This window comes from Vigna unguiculata, chromosome 9 (assembly GCF_004118075.2).
Source record: "Vigna unguiculata cultivar IT97K-499-35 chromosome 9, ASM411807v1, whole genome shotgun sequence".
Classification (NCBI taxonomy): domain Eukaryota; kingdom Viridiplantae; phylum Streptophyta; class Magnoliopsida; order Fabales; family Fabaceae; genus Vigna; species Vigna unguiculata.
Window position 1 is genome coordinate 5,125,462 of NC_040287.1, and position 18,395 is coordinate 5,143,856.

The 18,395-nt window shown below is 31.4% G+C and overlaps 1 protein-coding gene across 1 annotated transcript; it reads right to left on the reverse strand.

The window, feature by feature from the left end:
- Window positions 1–766: 766 nt before the first annotated feature.
- On the reverse strand, window positions 767–3,391 carry LOC114163790 (protein NUCLEAR FUSION DEFECTIVE 4-like). Its single transcript, XM_028048112.1, has 3 exons — window positions 2,840–3,391; window positions 1,730–2,625; window positions 767–1,605 (listed from the first exon to the last, which is right to left on the reverse strand). Exons 1-3 carry the CDS (start codon window positions 3,161–3,163, stop codon window positions 1,116–1,118), a joined length of 1,710 nt encoding a protein of 569 aa, XP_027903913.1. The 5' UTR covers window positions 3,164–3,391; the 3' UTR covers window positions 767–1,115.
- Between the last annotated feature and the right edge of the window lie 15,004 nt (window positions 3,392–18,395).

The window sequence follows — 18,395 nt, forward strand, 5'->3', positions numbered from 1 at the left end:
CAAAGGGAATCACAAAACTTCACTTCCGGAAGTCCACATGCGGAATCTTCTCCTCTTCCGAAAGTCCACTTCCGTAGGTATTTCTTTTTTGAAAGTTCAGTTGCGTAAGTTTTTTTAGACTTACGAAAGTCAACTTTCGGTCAGGTTTTGACTAACTTTTCCCCTCCTTTGGATGTCCACTTCCGGTAGAATTGTCTATTCTGGAAGTCCACTTTCCTCTTCTGGATATCCATTTATGGCGATTGTTTACTTTCGGAAATCAACTTAGGGTTCTTCTACTCTTTCGGAAGTCCCCTTCTGTGTCATTCTCTCTTTCTGGAGTCCACTTCCGGCTGCTCTTTTCTTCTCCGAAAGTCCACTTCCGGTAGTTCTGCTCTTCCTAAAGTCCACTTCTGGTTGCTTTTTCAGTTTCGGAATTCTACTTCCGCTGTGCTTTTTCAGAAAATGTTCGCGTGGTTGTGTTTGTGTTGCAAAAACTTAATAATATATGCATTTTGAAATGAAGACATCATGGCAGCCCAAACACAAGCACAACAGAGAGAGACGAAATATTTACGTGGCTTCGTGTGTTAAAACAAAAAGGTAAGATTTTGTGATTAATATAAGACAACTTGGTTTGTAATAATGATCGAACTGCATCTGCTCTAGACATTTACGTCAAAAAAGCCTTTTTTTATCAGTAGACACCAACCCAGTCTTGCACATTTGGTTGTGAAATTGACATTAGATGTTAAAAAAATCCAACGAGGAGCTTGCACACTAGATAAATATTAAAAAATAGCTCACAATTCATGTCTATATGACAAAAGGTTTGGAGCATAAAATCCAACAAAGAGCACAAACATATCCCAGATCATTCTAAGTTCAATGTTTTTCTCTAGATTAAGTAATAAGAGTATCATCACATTACAGTATGTGACTGTCAATGCATATTAATTGGCCTCAATCCTTTTAAGACTAACACACAAATACGACCAAAATTTTGGACCTTACAGTTAATGTCCAGTAACATGTACAATGCACACCACTGACAGATGAAAAGCAAAAACAGCAGAACTGGTATGTAATGAAACTAGGAAGGGCTGAGTTTTATTCAGTGATGAAATTCAGCAGATTTAGTGACTTGAAGATGTCTGAGGGAGCCTGAAAGAGCCTCCAGCATAAAGCATTCGGTAAACAGGCCTAATTCTCAAAGTCACGATAATGCTCAAGATGATGCCAACAGCACACACCCCAGCAAGAATGAGAAAGGTAAGCTTAAAGCAATTTGGACCCAAACACGAAACACCAGAATCAAGAAGCCCTATACCATGCTGTTTTGCTGCCTCACTATCGTATATGTTCCCCGCTAGCAGAACAGAAAACAGCACTGCTCCAATTGGATTCCCCAACCCCATCACGCTGCTCAGTACACCGTAGTGCTTCAGACCGAAAACTTCAGAAACTGTGGGGATGATCACGGAGATTTGCACACCATAACAGACGCCCAGGAATGCAACTGCAGCGTAAAGGGTTCCACTGACAGCATAGGCAAACAGAAGGTATACAATGAGCATAATTATCTGCGTGCACGACATCCACACGGTCCTTGGAACTGTTCTTGTCCTGAAAAACGTCAAAAAACATGGATTAAGAAGTATCAATACTTAGTCATCTATTGATACTGTAACTTATGCAGGTAAAAACTGTATGTAAAACAATTTTCTCAGCATGTGTGAGTGTGACTCACCTGACAAAATGTTCTGATACAACTCCTCCACCAAGCCGCCCCAGAAAATTGCAAAAGCTGAAAATTGAAAGCAAGGTGGTGGTGTCTTCCTCCCCTCGGGCAATACCTATTTGGGCCAGATTATTGAGAACAGTAACCCCAGTGCCGACGCCGACAAAGTAGACCAAAAACAGAAGCCAGAAATCAGCCTTCACTATAGCCTCAGTTAACTTAAAATCTTCTCCACGTTTAGGCCTTCTCTTCTTCTGCTTCACAGCCCCCTCACCCAAGGCAAGAAGCTCAGAAACCTCAGGCGAATCATCCTGATCATTGAAACTCCCAAGTGCCGCTGCCGATGAAGATGCCAGCAGCGGCGCCGCACTCTCGTCTTTCCCTTGAGTAAGAGACTCAGAAGACCCTACTTGTTGCTCTGATTTGGTCCCATTCCTTGGAAACAGTGTCATCTTCAAAGGGACAGCAAGCGGAGCCATGAGAAGGAGAACCATCACGGTCACCAAAGCATACGAAACAGCATCGCTGAAGGGGTAGATATTACCAAGTATGGTACTGACAAGAAGGTAAACACCCATGATCACACTGGAAACTTGGACAAACTGAAAATGGTAAGGCTCCGCAGGGTCATCACCGGTGGCCGGCGTACAGGGCCTAACGAGAAACATCATACTCAAGCAGATAGCAGGAATACCAAGGGCAAGAAACAGGAGAAACCTAGAAGAACTGTTATGAAGCAGAATGCTGTAAATCTCGGTCCAAACGGCAGCACTAAGCCCCCCATAACCTTTCAGAATCCCGGCGACAGAGCCTCTGCTAGCAGGGAAGTTTCTCATGTTGGTCACCAGAACCGCGGTGGTTAACCACGCAGTACTGTTTGCGGCAACAAGTAGACAAAACCATAGCTGCAACCATCACATATCAGTAAAAATTACAGTCGCTAAATTTTCGGCAAAAGAAGCCTGTCCAAGTTTTAAATTTAATTATTTTGATCCCTGAAATTTTGTGACTAACAACATCAGAGACAATCAATTTAGAATAGAACCACTCTAACTGGATTAGTTATCTGAGCAATAGAAATGGAAGCAGAATGAAGAGTAAGTGAGAAATATTACGGACCAGTAAGAAAGGGATGGATGGAAGGGTCTGGGAGACGGCGAGGAAGATAACGCCGTAGCCGAGGAAGGCGGAGAGGGAGCCGACGAGGAGGATGAGCCAAGGGGGGAACTTGTTGCAGGCGATGCCGGGAAGGAGGCTGAAGTTTTCGCCGACGTCGACGGCCACACCGAGGAGCGTGACGTGGCGCTGGTCGAAACCCAGCACTGATTTCAAGGAGTGGGAGTACAGAGGGAAGGTGACGGTGTTCCCCGCCGCGATCTGAACCCAGACGGCGGCGCCCAGCCCCACCCACGGCGGCCGGCTCCCTCCCTTCTCCTTCAACATGGGGTAAGTAAAGCTATTGAATTCACGGTTTTAACACACCTGTTTTAGTTTTGGTGCATGATTGTGAAGGTGAGTGAAGGAAAGAAAAACACTTTTTGATGTTTGTGTGATTGTGATGTCGTTTTTATGGAGAGAGAGAGAGAAGGGAAGAGATGCGATGTGGGAGAAAAGTGATTCCATTGAAAACCAGATTCACCTTAACTGGTTCTGTTTTGTGTTTCGGAGTTAGCGGTTACTGTCTCGGTCAGTGTCAAATATCAATATTGCCACCAACCAAGGTATATTATTCAACCTTCTTTACTTTTAGGAAAAATTTTCCCCATTACCATGTTTTTACATTGCATAATGTTGTAATATTTATGAATGTTTCAGAATGTGGATTAGAATAACGGTTATGTTAACCTTGTTTTCACGTGATCAAAACGGGAAGATTCAAACATTCAAACGAATAAATTATAAGAAAATTCTTATGATATTAAAACAATTATTATTATTTGATTTTGCACGTTATAGTTGTGCGGAAATGAAATTTATGTAGAGTTTGAGGTGGATTTGGAATGATTGTTGTTGTTGGCTTCTGTATGTTAAAGTGGGTATATAAAGAGAGTTAGTGTGTAGTATGAAACGTTGCGAAGGAAAATTTGAAAATTTAGGATTTAAAGAAAGTTTTGAGATAAGGTGAAAAAATAGACAAAGGGAGAAACTATTCTGAGAAAAAAGTTAAATATTTTAAAATCGTTGACATATATTTTTAAATTTTATTTCATCTGGTAATTTTAAATATTATTTTCAAATCTTAAACAATAAGTTACAATAAAATATATATGGTTTAAAAATTTAATGATTTAAAAATCTAAGCTTATAAAAAAATATAGTAAAATAATAACTTTACGGCAGTTAAGTAAACTCCTAGAAATTAAAACATTTATTTCAATTATAATACACTATCAGAAAGAAAAAAAAAACGCTACAAAAGCTTATCTTTTTTACCCTGATAATTAGTATTATGTATTTGTTTAAACATTGATGTTTAAACTGTTTTATTATAAAATAGTATCATAAATTAATACTTATAATATACACTCTTATTAGAATTTATTTTTGTATTAGTAATATAAATAATTTTTGTAATTTATTTTTAATAACATGAAATAATGTATTTAGAAAATATAAATTGTTGAAGAAAAAATTATGTAATTGGATGTTTTCTAAGATTTCCTACTTGCCCTGGTGTTTTATAAGAAACACTATTTGTTCAAACTTTTGTGCCATTAACCAAACAGGAACACGTGAGCTGCACAAGAATCAATTTTGAGGAGCATTGATTCATGAACTACCTCGTCATTATAAAAAATAATTTTTAAATTATCTAATTGGATAAGATTTAAAAGAACAGTTAATATTTAGTTATTTGCACTAAATTTTAAATAGGAGTTAAAGTTCGCTCAATAAACATTTAAAATTAAAATTTAAAAGTCTAATAAATTTTAATATAATTTAATAAATAATTACATTGTTTTTCTATCGAATTTTAGAATATAAACTGCACTTTATGCTAACAAACTAGTTTTTTTAATAGTTTTAAGACATTTAATTATAAAAATTTCGATATTCATCACAAAACATACTTAACATAAAAAAAGGACATTCATGATATACTTATATATGATTGAGCTTCCCAAAAATAATCAAGTCATAGTATATATGAAAAAGAATATGAGCTAACATCAATGCAAAAAATAATTAAGAAAGAGTTGTTTGATGAGAAAATCACCATTAAAGAGTATAAAATCACTTCTTTTGGTTACCAATGCAAGCTCCAAAAGAACTTCATCGTTAGAGTAAAAACCTAAGTCGCAGTAGCAACGTTTGTACGATGAGATTTGAGAAAGAAATGTTTGACATTGAACATATAGCAATCAGAGACGTAAAAAAATCTTTTCCATCTCACCACTATAAATCCAACGTAAATTTATGTTAGAATTATCCTAATTTAACTTTTACCGATCCAACGAAAAACATATTATACTGGTTTTTTTTTCTTTTATGTATATTATTTTAAGTAAAACATAAACTAGGTGATATAGATCGTTAAAAAGGGAATTTAAATCTAATTCAATTTTAAAAAATCAGCTTGTAAAATAAGATTTGTAACTCATTTGTATATTATAAAATTATCTTTTTATAATTAATGTGAAACTTCTAGATGATATTTGTTTTAATTTACTAAAAACGTCAATTTTTGAAATTTAGAAACTAAAATCGTGACATAAATACAGAAAATCAAAATCACAAATTAAAAACTAGACAGAAACCAAAAATACATTATTGTGCTATTTTATACTCAATTATGAATTTAACACTAAAATGCAATTTTTGTCAAATTTATAGGCATTTCCCCTTCTTAAATATAAACATTTCCCCAAATTTATATAATATTCAAACTCATGTTACTAGTGATTAATTAATTTTGAGGTAAATAAGAATAGGAACAAGTTATTCAGTAAAAATAAAAACAATAAAACATACAAAATAATAGAGTTCTCTTCCTATGCATCAGCAAATAGAAAAGGGGTTATTAGCACACTCAAAAAAAAATTAGAATATTTTTTTAATAAATATTTAATTAAAAATACTCAAATTTTTATAAAAGACTTAAACTCAATTAAATTTTAAGTTAATTTAAACATTATAATATTATTTTTTTAATTTGAGTTAAGATCAAGTTAACTTATTTTTGGATTATATATTTTGATATCACTGTAAGAAAACTCTTAAATAATTAATTTTAATGATAAAAAATTATTAGTCATTAATTTAGATGTCAATTTACAACTAAAAAATTAATAGTTACTAAAATAGTCAATATTACGAATCAAAACTTATAATTGGTCTCTAAATGAGTTACTAATTAATTACAAATTAATTTAGTAATTAATTATTTTGGTAGCCAAAATCTTGTATCTAAGATTTGTAGTGATTAATTTGTAAACTAATTATTTGGGTAGCCAAAACTTTGGTATCTAAATTTAAAGACCAATCTAGAGACCAATTGTAACTTTTTATTCAAAATATTCACTATTTTAATGATCAATAGCTTTTATTTTATGAATTGGTATCTAAATTTGTCACTATAGTAATTAAGAATTTTTACTTACTAAAATTGATTGTTAATGGGAGATTTTCTTGAAGTGTAACGAACTAAATTTTACACACACTTTACCTCCACTACTTCAGTCTCCTTTTTTTGTTTATATATACAAAAGTTAACTTTCTTAATGATCAAAACTCCTCTAAAAATAAGTTGTCAACCGGTACAAGAGGTGTAATTTTTTTTTTCCCTTATTCTTTGAACTAAAATTGAGAAGTGGTTGAGGCAAAGAGAGAGGGTATAATTAACTAATTAAGGTATTTAAGAAAAAAGAGTAGAAGATAGTTAGGATGTTGAGTTGTGGGGTAAGTGAGAAGAAAGGTGATAGATGGAAGATGATTGGATTGGATGCAAATGGTGGATCATGCTCTCAAGGTCAAAGGAGCATGTCATGCCATTGCTTTTTCTTTTTCTTTTCTTTTCTTTTTTTCTTTGCTTTGGTGTCTTATTTATTAATTGATTTTTTTTCTTCTCTCGTTTATTTCTTCCTTCTATGAGTATATATATTCATTAAATATTATTTAAATTAAATATGTTAAATATAGTGAAATTCAGTATGAGTGATAACGGATAAATTGTAGTCTTAAAAAATAAGAATAGAATTTGTAAATAGTTATTTAGTGGGGATTGCTTTTCAAAATATGAATGATACTTCTTGATTATTATATGTATCTTTAATATTAAATTAATAATAATATCATTTTTTTATTATTGTAAATTTTACTTTTTGAAAAAAATATTTAGAAAAATATAAACGCGTATATACAAATATACCCAGATCTGAAAAAGACAAAACATAAATTTTTATTGTTGAAACAAACATAAATATAATCATAACTTGATTAGTTTTTTGTCATTTTAGTAATGGTTGTCTCACCATATCCAGATGATGATAAGATAAAAAGAAAGGCACTTTATTTTGGGATAGCAACATAAACACCACGCAATATGAGCACATTTTGCCAACACAGAGTTTGGTTTAGTGCAAGTGTGATTGATTCTACTTCAAATAGGAAAAGGACTTAAACAATTCAAACACTATACAAAAATAACTGAAAAATTAGCAGAAGATTACCTAGAGGTTGATAAAGATGTTAAATTAATTATTATATTATAATATTTGATATCAGTATTTTAAACTAGTTTAGAAATATAATGTTAGATTCGTAATCGCGGTGACAATTTGGACTTGGCTCGGTAAACCAGCCCGCAGATCGCCAAAAAATATGGGACGGTTAAAGATATTAAGTCAGCTAATTCACAAAAGTCTGACCCAAATAATCTATAATTTGTGATTTCCATAGAAAAAATCTTGTATTTGTGTATATTAATTACTTTCATTTTCGACTCCTACATGACCGTTCCACATTATGACTGGATAACACAAGTGTTATGTATTTTTGAATGTAATAAAATTTGAAAAATACATCAAAATATGATTATGAATATGATGAAAATAGTAAATTATCAATTTATCATTAAACTTTCTAAAGTCTTAGCTTAATTTTGTGATTTTGTTAAAAATTTTCAATTTGTTGAACATTAAAAACTTTATCACCAGAAATTTAAATAAAAAAAGCGGGTTGGTCCGTGGATCAGAACTTATCAAGATGAACCAGATTTTTCAACTTGCATTTTCAATACGGGATGGACCAGTCCAACCCGTATTTTGTGAACCAAGTACAGGACAGACTTAAACGGACATGACTGATCCACATTGTCATCCTTAGTTCGCAACCATCACAATAATAAGATAAAAAAAATATTTTTATTAATATTAGAAGATTTTATACACATACAATCTTATAAGATATGGTGTATTAATATCTATTCACGTAACAGTCTCTATATATTATATATAGATCATAGTTTAATGGAATAATAGAAAATCATTAAGAAACTTAATTATAAAAATCAATAAAGGTTTACTGAATTATTCAACAAATTGTTCACTGAACGTGATTTAGTGCCAATAAGCACAACCTTGACAATAAAATAAATAAATTTCAAATCTTAAAGATTATCTATTTAATATTAAATAAAAAAATTAAAATAAATAAATGTTAAATCAAAATATTAAAAAGTAGTATTTTCGTCTTTAGAAATTAAAATTATATATATATATATATATATAAAATTAATTTTTAGGGATACATTATTTTTTTTTAATTTGAAGAACAAAAATCTGTAGCTAAGAATATAATTAAACCTTAAAAAATATTATGTATAAAAAAATCTATTCAAAAAACCTTAATTGCAAAATGAATAAAAATTTCATCTCTCTTTGTCCATCACTAAAATAGGGTAAAGTAGAGCTTTATTTATATATTATTAATTATGGCATTAAATTAGTTATTATTGATATAATTAACTTATTTATAAAATAAGACCCCATCAATTGAATACCAGCAATAAAATTGAAAAAAAGAAACCTAAGAGGTTGTTACCAGCTACCGACACTTTTTGACTTAATGCTATTTATTTACGTTACGGCACGACTCTATTTTTGTTAAAATAAAATAAAATATTACAAACCATGTATTTTTATGAGTATAATAGGTCTGTTTCTTGATTATATGGTCGATTAATCATAATCTTTGAAGTAACTTAGAAATACTAGGAATTATTATAAATATTAATAAATTTACCATGCATAACAATTTATAATTATATAATAATTTAAACAATATATATTGTCATGTATTATTCATTTATATTTTAGGTGTGAACTCTTATGTATTTTAAGTATGGAGTTCCCCTGTAATTTTATAAATATCTAATAAATAATTTCAATATCATTACCTTTTTTTTTTCATCATATCTACTGTATATGTAGAAACAGTAAAATGAAAATAATATTAATATAGTTTATAAGACAATTTTGAAAGAAAAAAAAATGTAAAATAATACGGTATTTTTTTATTATATTGTATATCATAATTATTATCTTTTGAAATTCATTCACTTCTTGAATTCAAATTTATAATATTTTGAAACTATACTTTTGTTAGTCTATACTTTTGGTACAATAATTTATATATAAACACAAGTTTATTAGCATATTTAGACGTATGTAATCTTTTTAGGTAGCCATAAATATGAGGCAAACTCTTAAACAAACCTTTTGTTTTTATCACTCTTAGGCAAGTTTTTATAAGAGGTTGATGAAGTTGTTGAAAGGGCACTATCTTCCTGCACTTCCATAATTTATTCATGAATCTCTTTATACTTAAATTTTATAATTTTTTTAATTTTATATTTTGAAATATATAATTTAAAATATAAAAAAAATATATTTTAAATTATACATTTTAAAATATATTCACAATTATATATTTCAAATTATAAAAATTAAAAGAATGCATTTTGAACTGTATAATTTAGAGAGTATTTTTTATTTGACATTCTATAATTAAAAGAAAATACCACGTTGAAGAAAATGTGGAGGAAGAAGACTAAACCTAAGGAGAAAAAGGCCCTATATCAAGTATAAATGGACTGGGCTTCGGCCATACTAGGCTCAGTCTGTGAAGTTTAATCTATGACCCAGTGTATTTCCTTCATTGCTAATTCTACTATTATTTTTTCTCCTTGAACCTTTATTTTTTTTTATTTCATATTTTTCTCCATGTAAAATTTATATTATTTTATTTATTTTTCTAGATTTAAATAATTTAATGTTAAGACTTAAATACAATAGGAGAATCTAACAAAAATAAAATAAAAACAAAAACTAGTTCACTAGGTGTCAGAGTTTAAAATTTAAGTACTCAAGAGTGAGTTCTAAATTTATATTTAAATTGATCACAAATACCACAAATTTAAAGATCAATTTTTTGGATAGCTAAAACTTCAGTAGTTAATGTTAATGATCAATTTAGAGATCAATTCATTATAATAACCAATTTAGAAACTATTTTAATTACCAATTATTTTTAGTTTATAAATTGATATATAAATTAGTTAAACTTATAAAACTATATACAAAAGTGTTCACAAGAAAAATAAATTAATTATAAAATTTTCTAGGATTGTCTAGAACAATTAAGATGTACAACATTTTCTTGTACCATACTAAATACAATAAAAATAGTCATGATAAGACAAGACAAATACAAATATAAGTAAGCTACTAATTAATTACAATTCAAATACACATGAATATTTATAACACCAATATCTCTAGATATAATTTATCATTCATCTTCACACAAAAGTTATAAATACAATCTAACAAAATTACTTCATCTTCTAATTACATATGATTCATTCCAAACATTATTAGTTTACAAATAATAAAAAAAAACATCTCATAAGCATTTATAAGTTTACAAGTTTGCTCGTGAACTTCAAATGGATACAAAACATAATATAAAAGAATCATATTATGTTTTAACAAAGACTATCACTTTATTTATTCTATTTTTTATCTATATTTATACCGTTTTATTTTTTCTTGTCATTCACTTCTTATTGAACAAGTCCAATCCTTTTCAATTCATGCTTTCAAAGCTTACCAAAGAACAATGCGATACTAATGTCAAATAAATCCTTTGATTTAGAAAATGTTGTGAATTTTGGTTGTCAAATTTTATTAGAACACTTAAAAGGATTTTAGCTCTTCTTTGTCGAGCATTTTTCCAAACCAATGAGATTATTTATGATAGAGTGAATTTTTTTTAACATGTAAAATGAGATTAAAAATATTTTTAAAGTTCTAAGTTTTTTAAAGCGAAGAATAACAAGGAACACAAACAATAATGTTGAATCTTTCTCTCATTTTTTTTTCATTGTTATATTGTTATACGATTGTGACATTGGTTGAAAGAAGCTTTTCTTCAATTTCTTCTTTGAATTTGGTTGTTCAATTTATGAAGTCTCTTTGTAGTCCTTTGCTTTAAAGTGTCTACCATTACTATAGTTATTTGTATGATTTCGAGGATGAGAAATCATAGTAGGTTTTAGGATCCAATTGTAATTTCTTCTAGTATTTCTTAAATTAAGGAGTGCATATGGCTGAAAATAAATCTAAGAAGCTTATGCGTGATCCTGTTTCTGATTTTTTGGTGTTGAAAATTTTTAATATTCAAACTAGGAAAGGTAGGGTAATTTCATTTATGAAAGTAATATGACAAATCTCATCGGTCAATATTAGGAAGAAGGCAATAAAGGAAAGAATAAAGGAGAGAAAAATAGACACAGAGAATTTAATGTGGTTCGGCGTACAATGTGTATGCCTACGTCCACGACTACACTAGGAAGTATTTGTATTTCTGGTGTATCTTAAAGCTTTACATAGAGTCTCTTATATAGTAAAATAGAGAACCACATCTCACTATTCTAAGCGATGTGTGACTAAATCAAGCACCATAATACTAACAATTCTCCCACTTAGGATTTGATTTACATTACCACCTAGTGTAGTGCCTTCATCATCAATTTTCTCGAAGGCCAGTTGAGGCAATGCAAAGCCTCAACTTAGTTGTTGTGACAGTCTTGGTCAACATATCAGCTGGATTCTCTGCACCTGGAATCTTCAACAAAATCAAATCTCCATATTTATCAAGTTTAAGATAAAATGATACTTCAATTCAATGTGTTTGCATCTGGAGTGAAGAATTGGATTTTTAGCAAGACAAATGGCACTTTGACTGTCACTGAACAATGAAGGTTCATCTTGCCCTTTTCCTAATTCTTTTAGAGGATTCTTCAACCATATCATCTCTTTTGCTGCTTCTGAGATAGCTATATATTCAGCTTTAGTGGTTGAAAGGGAGACTCTTCCTTGAAGTTTGGACTTCCAACTGATAGCTGTGCCACCCAACATAAAAATATAACATGTTGTGCTCTTTCTACCATCCAAATCACCTCCCAAATCTGCATCAGAAAACCCCTGTAAAGTGAGATTACTTCTTTTAAAGGACAAATGCATCTTTGAAGTGCCCTTCAAATATCTCAATATCCATTTCACGCCTTCCCAATGCTCCTTTCCGGGATTGGATAGAAACCTGCTCACAACTCCCACTGCATGTGCTATATCAGGTCTGGTGCAAACCATAGCATACATCAAGCTCCCTACTGCAGATGCATATGACACTTTAGACATGTGATTTTCTTCTTCCTCTGTCTGATAAGATTGTCTTTTTGAGAACTTTAAGTGAGTTCCCAAAGGTGTATTCCTGGTTTTAGAATCTCCAACATTGAACCTGTTAAGCAATTTTTCTATATATTTTTCCTGAGATAAATTTAGAATACCTTTAAATCTATCCCTGAAAATTCTCATACCAAGAATTTGCTTGGCTGGACCAAGATCCTTCATTTCAAAATTTTCTGACAATTGTTTCTTCAACCTGTCAATTTCTGCCATATTAGCACCAGCAATCAACATGTCATCAACATACAAGGCAAGAATGATATAACTATCAACATATTTCTTCACGTAACAACAATGATCTTCTTCACATCTGTGAAATCCTGAGTTTCTCATAAACTCATTAAATTTCTTATACCATTGTCGCAATGCTTGTTTTAACCCATACAAAATTTTATGAAGCTTGCATACAATATTCTCTTTGCCTTGTACTTCAAAACCTTTTGGTTGTGCCATAAAGATTTCTTCCTCAAGATCTCCATGTAGGAATGCAGTTTTCACATCTAACTGCTCCAGATGAAGATTTTCTACAGCTACTATACTCAAGATAACTCTGATGGTAGTCATCTTGACAACAGGAGAGAAAATTTCTGTGAAGTCAATTCCTTGTCTCTGTTGGAACCCTTTCACTACGAGTCTAGCCTTATATCGTTTGCTGCCATCTGGTTCTTCTTTTAACCGATAGACCCACCTGTTTTGCAAAACCTTCTTTCCTTCTGGAAGCTTGGTTAAAGACCATGTCTTATTCTTCTGAAGAGACTTTATCTCATCTTCCATTGCTAGCTCCCACTTAATAGATTCACCTCCCTGCATAGCCTCAACAAAATGATCTGGCTCACCAGCATCAATCAACAACAAGTAATGCAATGAAGGGGAGTACCTTTGTGGTGCTACAATTGTTCGGCTAGACCTTCTAGTAGGTAATTCAGGAGTTACTGACTCTACTATCTGTTCAGGTTCTAACCCAAATTCTGACTCGGACTCTGACTCAGGCTCTACTTCTGTATTCTGCCTTCTGTTGGCTACATCACTTTCTGAAATTTCTTCTAATGATACCTGCTCTGACTTTTTATTTGCAAATTCTGCAGTTATGTCCTTATAGAACATGTTTTCATTAAAAGTAACATTTCTACTTCTGATAATTTTCTTGTTTTGGTCATCCCAAAACCTGTAGCCATACATGTCAGATCCATAGCCAATGAAATAACATCGCTTTGCCTTAGGGTCCAATTTATCTCTACTATTAGAGTTCAACAAAATATATGAAGCACAACAAAAAACTTTCAGATGTGAAAGGTTTACCTCATTTCCAGACCATACTTCTTCAGGTAACTGATAGCCCAAAGGAACTGATGGTCCTCTGTTTATGAGATAGGCTGCTGTGCTTATTGCATCAGCCCAAAATACCTTGGGTAATCCTGACTAGATTCTCATACATCTTGCTCTCTCATTCAAGGTTCTGTTCATTCTTTCTGCCACATCGTTTTGTTCTGGTGTTCCTGGAACCGTCTTGATCATTCTGATCCCATTCTCTGAACAAAACTCCTTGAATTGATTACTGTCATATTCTCCACCATTATCAGACTTCAAACATTTAATCTTTAAACTTGTTTGAGTCTCAACCTCCTGTTTCCACCTTTTAAACACAGAAAACACATCAGATTTATTTTTAAGAAAATAAACCCATACCTTTCTTGTAGAGTCATCAATGAATGTTACGTAATACTGTGAACCTCCAAGAGATTTCACTGGAGCTGGCCCCCAAACATCTGTATGCACTAGTGCTAGTCTTTCAACTTTAGACGACTTACTTGTTTTGGAGAAGCTAACCTTTTTCTGCTTTCCAAAGATACAATGTTCGCAAGGTCCAACGTCAACATGCTTCAAGTTAGGTATTTTACCTTTTGAGACCATGAGCTTCATTCCTTTCTCACTCATATGCCCAAGCCTCTGATGCCACAAAGAGGAACTGTTGCCAACTTCTGCAACTGATATCATATCCTCATCTGCAATCATGTAAAGAGATCCTCGCTTCTTTCCACGAGCAACAACAAGATTACCTTTCATTACTTTCTAGTGTCCATCTCCAAAGGTGGTGTAATGACCTTCATCATTCAACTGCCCTATAGATATTAAGTTTCTCTTTAAGGCAAGAATATGTCTGACATTGTTCAAAGTCCACACACTTCCATTAGAGGTTCTGATATTGATATCATCTATTCCTATAATATCAAGAGATTTTCCATCTGCAAGGTAGACCTTTCCAAACTTTCCTGGAACATAGTTAGATAATAATTCTAAGGAAGGTGTAGTATGAAATGACGCACCTGAGTCCATAATCCATGAGTCAATAGAACTATCTAGACTACATAATAGTGCATCTTCAATTTCATCAGTTGCTGCATTTGCTGATTGATCACTATCTTGCCTCTTGTTGTTGTTGTTCTTCCTTGGAGCCTTACATTGATTTGTAAAATGACCCCTTTTCTGACAATTCCAACAAGTGATATCATTCCGGAATTTTAGTTTTGATTTCTCTCTAGACTTTGATCTGCCTCGACCTTGATTACGACCTTTCTAGCTACTTCTTCCTCTAGTTTCAGTACTCAATGCTGAACCAGAACTAGAACTGGAAGATTCCCCTGAACTTTTCCTGCGAACATCTTCGCTTAAGATCAAGTCACGAATGTTATCAAGCTTCAACTTACTATTACTTGCAGAATTACTAATTGTAGTAATAGTTGCACTCCAACTTTCCGGAAGAGATGATAATAAGATTAATGCTTTCACCTCATCATCAAATGTTATATGCACTGATGTCAACTACGCAATAATTGTATTGAATTCACTAATAGGATTAGTAATCGAGTTACCTTCACCCATTTTTAGGTTGACTAGTCTGCGAATCAAATACACTTTATTGGCTGCAGATGGCTTCTCATACATATTTGACAATGCCTTCATCAAATCTACGGTTGTCTTCTCGTTCATGATGTTGAATGCAACATTCTTGGCTAATGTCAACCGGATCACACCGAGTGTCTGCCGATCTAACAAATCCCATTCCGCCTGCTCCATGTCAGTTGGCTTTTGCCCTGTTAAGGGTAGATACAACTTCTTTTGATACAGGTAGTCCTCTATCTGCATCTTCCAGAACCCGAAGTCACTGCCATCAAACTTCTCAATCCTCACATTCCCTTCTTCCAATGCCATTGCTCTTGCTGCTTTGACGAAAGCTCCTGCTGCTTTTGACCAAAACTCCTGCTGCCTTTGACCAAAGCTCCTGTTGCGGCTTTTGACCAAAGCTCCTATTGCCTTTGACCAAAGCTCCTGCTGCCTTTGACCAAAGCTCATGTTGCTGCTTTTGACCAAAGCTCCCACTACTTCTCTAAACTGAGATCCCCAAGAAGAAAAAATAGAAACCAAATCTTTTTGATGTGGAAGATCAGACAATGCTACAACCACAGAGCATACTAAGAAAAATGGCTCTGATACCAATTGTTAGGAACAAGGCAATAAAGGAAAGAATAAAGGAGAGAAAAATAAACATAGAGAATTTAACGTGGTTCGGTGTACAATGTGTATGTCTACGTCCACGACTACACTAGGAAGTATTTGTATTTCTGGTGTATCTTAAAGCTTTACATAGAGTCTCTTATATAGTAAAATAGAGAACCACATCTCACTATTTTAAGCGACGTGGGACTAAATCAAACACCATAATACTAACAGTCAATTGGTTTAAGGTGAATATTGATGTGCAACTAGGGGTTGTCCTGATTTATCTTCCTGTGTTGGTATTTTTAGTGGAAGTCGAGGTGAATATGTGAGTAATTTTTTAACTTTGTTAAAGTACAAACTTCTATTTATGTTGAATTTATAGGAGTCATTTATGCATTGGAGCATGTATGGAGGGAGGACTTTCAAAGGCTTTGGTTGGAAAGTGATTCTTCTTTAGTGTATCATGATTTTTCGGATAAACGAGTGGTTCCTTATAGTATTTGAGGGAGATTATGTCGATGCTTGTACTTTTGTAAGCATGTCCACTTCAAAGTTTCTCATGTTTTTTGTGAAGAAAATCATTGTGTTGATAAGTTAGTTAATTTAACTTTAATTCATATATAGAAAACAAGATATGTGGTTGAATACTTTACCTCCACGTATTTATTTAGATTTTTTTCATAATAGATATAGTTTGCATGTGTTTCATGAGGTGTAATTTTTATCATATGAGTTAGATGTTGTCCCCCATACTTTGTATTCGTTTATTTTATTTTTTCTTTTTAATAAATTTTCATGTGATGAAAAATAATTGATGAACTTTGAGATGTCAACTTAGCTAAGATGTCAAAGTTTATAATAATACCTAATATGACTTATTTGGAGAAAAAGAAAAAGAAAAACTAAAGTTATGAAAGTAATACAAAATAAGAACATCAAATATAACATGGAAAAAGAAAAACTGAAAATTAAGAATAAATAACTCAAAAATTATAGATAACAATGAAAATAAATTATCAAAGAAAAAATAGAAACTTAAAAAGAAAATAGGTGACACTAATACGAACACAAACTATATTTCTTATTTTTATCATATTCCCCTTATCGGTATTACATATATTCAATATAAAGTATTTTAGCACCCTAAAATTACATAAGAATGTGTTGAGCTTACTTATTCTTCAAAGGATTTAGCCTTCTAATATATTTTTGACATATGTATAAATTAAAATATAAACAATTTGTTTTTATTTTAATATATATTTGATATTTTTAAAATTTTTGTAAACTTATAAAAGAATTGAGACTCCTAAAATATTTTCTTAAGATTCCACATTCAACTCCTATATATAAGCATTCTCAACAATACGTGAAGACTATGTTCTTCATTTGTAGTGGTTTGCATAGAGGTTTGCAATCTCCATATCTTTCACAACTTCTACTTCAATCAAATTTGTGCATTCCAACAAAGTTTCCCTTCCATTTCACTTAGAAAAAAAAAATAACTTTATAATTTTACATTAATGTTTATCATCCGACCAAAATTTGATTCTCACCGTACTACAAAGCTCAACCTTTTTTCATAAATTTTATTTATCCCATACTTAAGATTTAAATGAACATATATATTTTCTATTAACCAAAATTTAATTTTAAATCTAACTCTATCTTACAAAATCTTGTATAAAACTAAATATTAATGGATAAATTTGATTTAATAACAAGTAAAATAATAGATTTAATAAACAAACTTTACACAATTAAATTTTAATTTATAACTCTGATATCATGTTAAAATATAAATTTTAAATTTAATTTAATTTTACAAAATAAAGTATAACCTATTGTAACCTTTTATTACATAACACATGTGTGATAGTCATTATAATTGAAATCTTTATAACTCCATTTTCCAGTGAATTAATCATATTTTTTTTTTGAAAAAAAAAATCAAACTACAATCTGATTTCTATAATAATTTTTCCATATTGGTCTCAAAGTGACAAAAAAGTAACCTATAATAAATTATTGAAAGTAAAATAATTGATACATATGTTGTAATTAGGTTCCCTCTCTAATGAGATAATGATGCATGCATGCACATAGAATCAACAAAACCATATCACCAAAACATGTTTCTCCACTAAAGGACAACAATGTCTTCCTTTAGACTCATTGCCAACTCACATACCTATTATCAACATTAACCGCTTTCAACCAGAACTCCAATTTTCTTATATTATCTCTTATTCTATGTCAGAAAATATTGTTTATCAAATAAAAAAATTACGTAAATAAATAGTGATAACTCATGGCATTTTATAATGATAACAGTTTTAAAAATATTTTCCATCTAACTTTATAATTAATCACTTACCCACGTTGAGTATTCTCTGTATTGTATGCAAACAATGGGCTGAATATGACAG

Bases quoted from the DNA above. Each gene is read 5' to 3' on its own strand.
- LOC114163790 (XM_028048112.1), bottom strand. From the start codon at position 3,163: ATGTTGAAGGAGAAGGGAGGGAGCCGGCCGCCGTGGGTGGGGCTGGGC. The intron at 2,626-2,839 runs GTCCGTAATATT...TGATGGTTGCAG, and splicing joins CATCCATCCCTTTCTTACTG to CTATGGTTTTGTCTACTTGT. The intron at 1,606-1,729 runs GTGAGTCACACT...GACGTTTTTCAG, and splicing joins GTATCAGAACATTTTGTCAG to GACAAGAACAGTTCCAAGGA.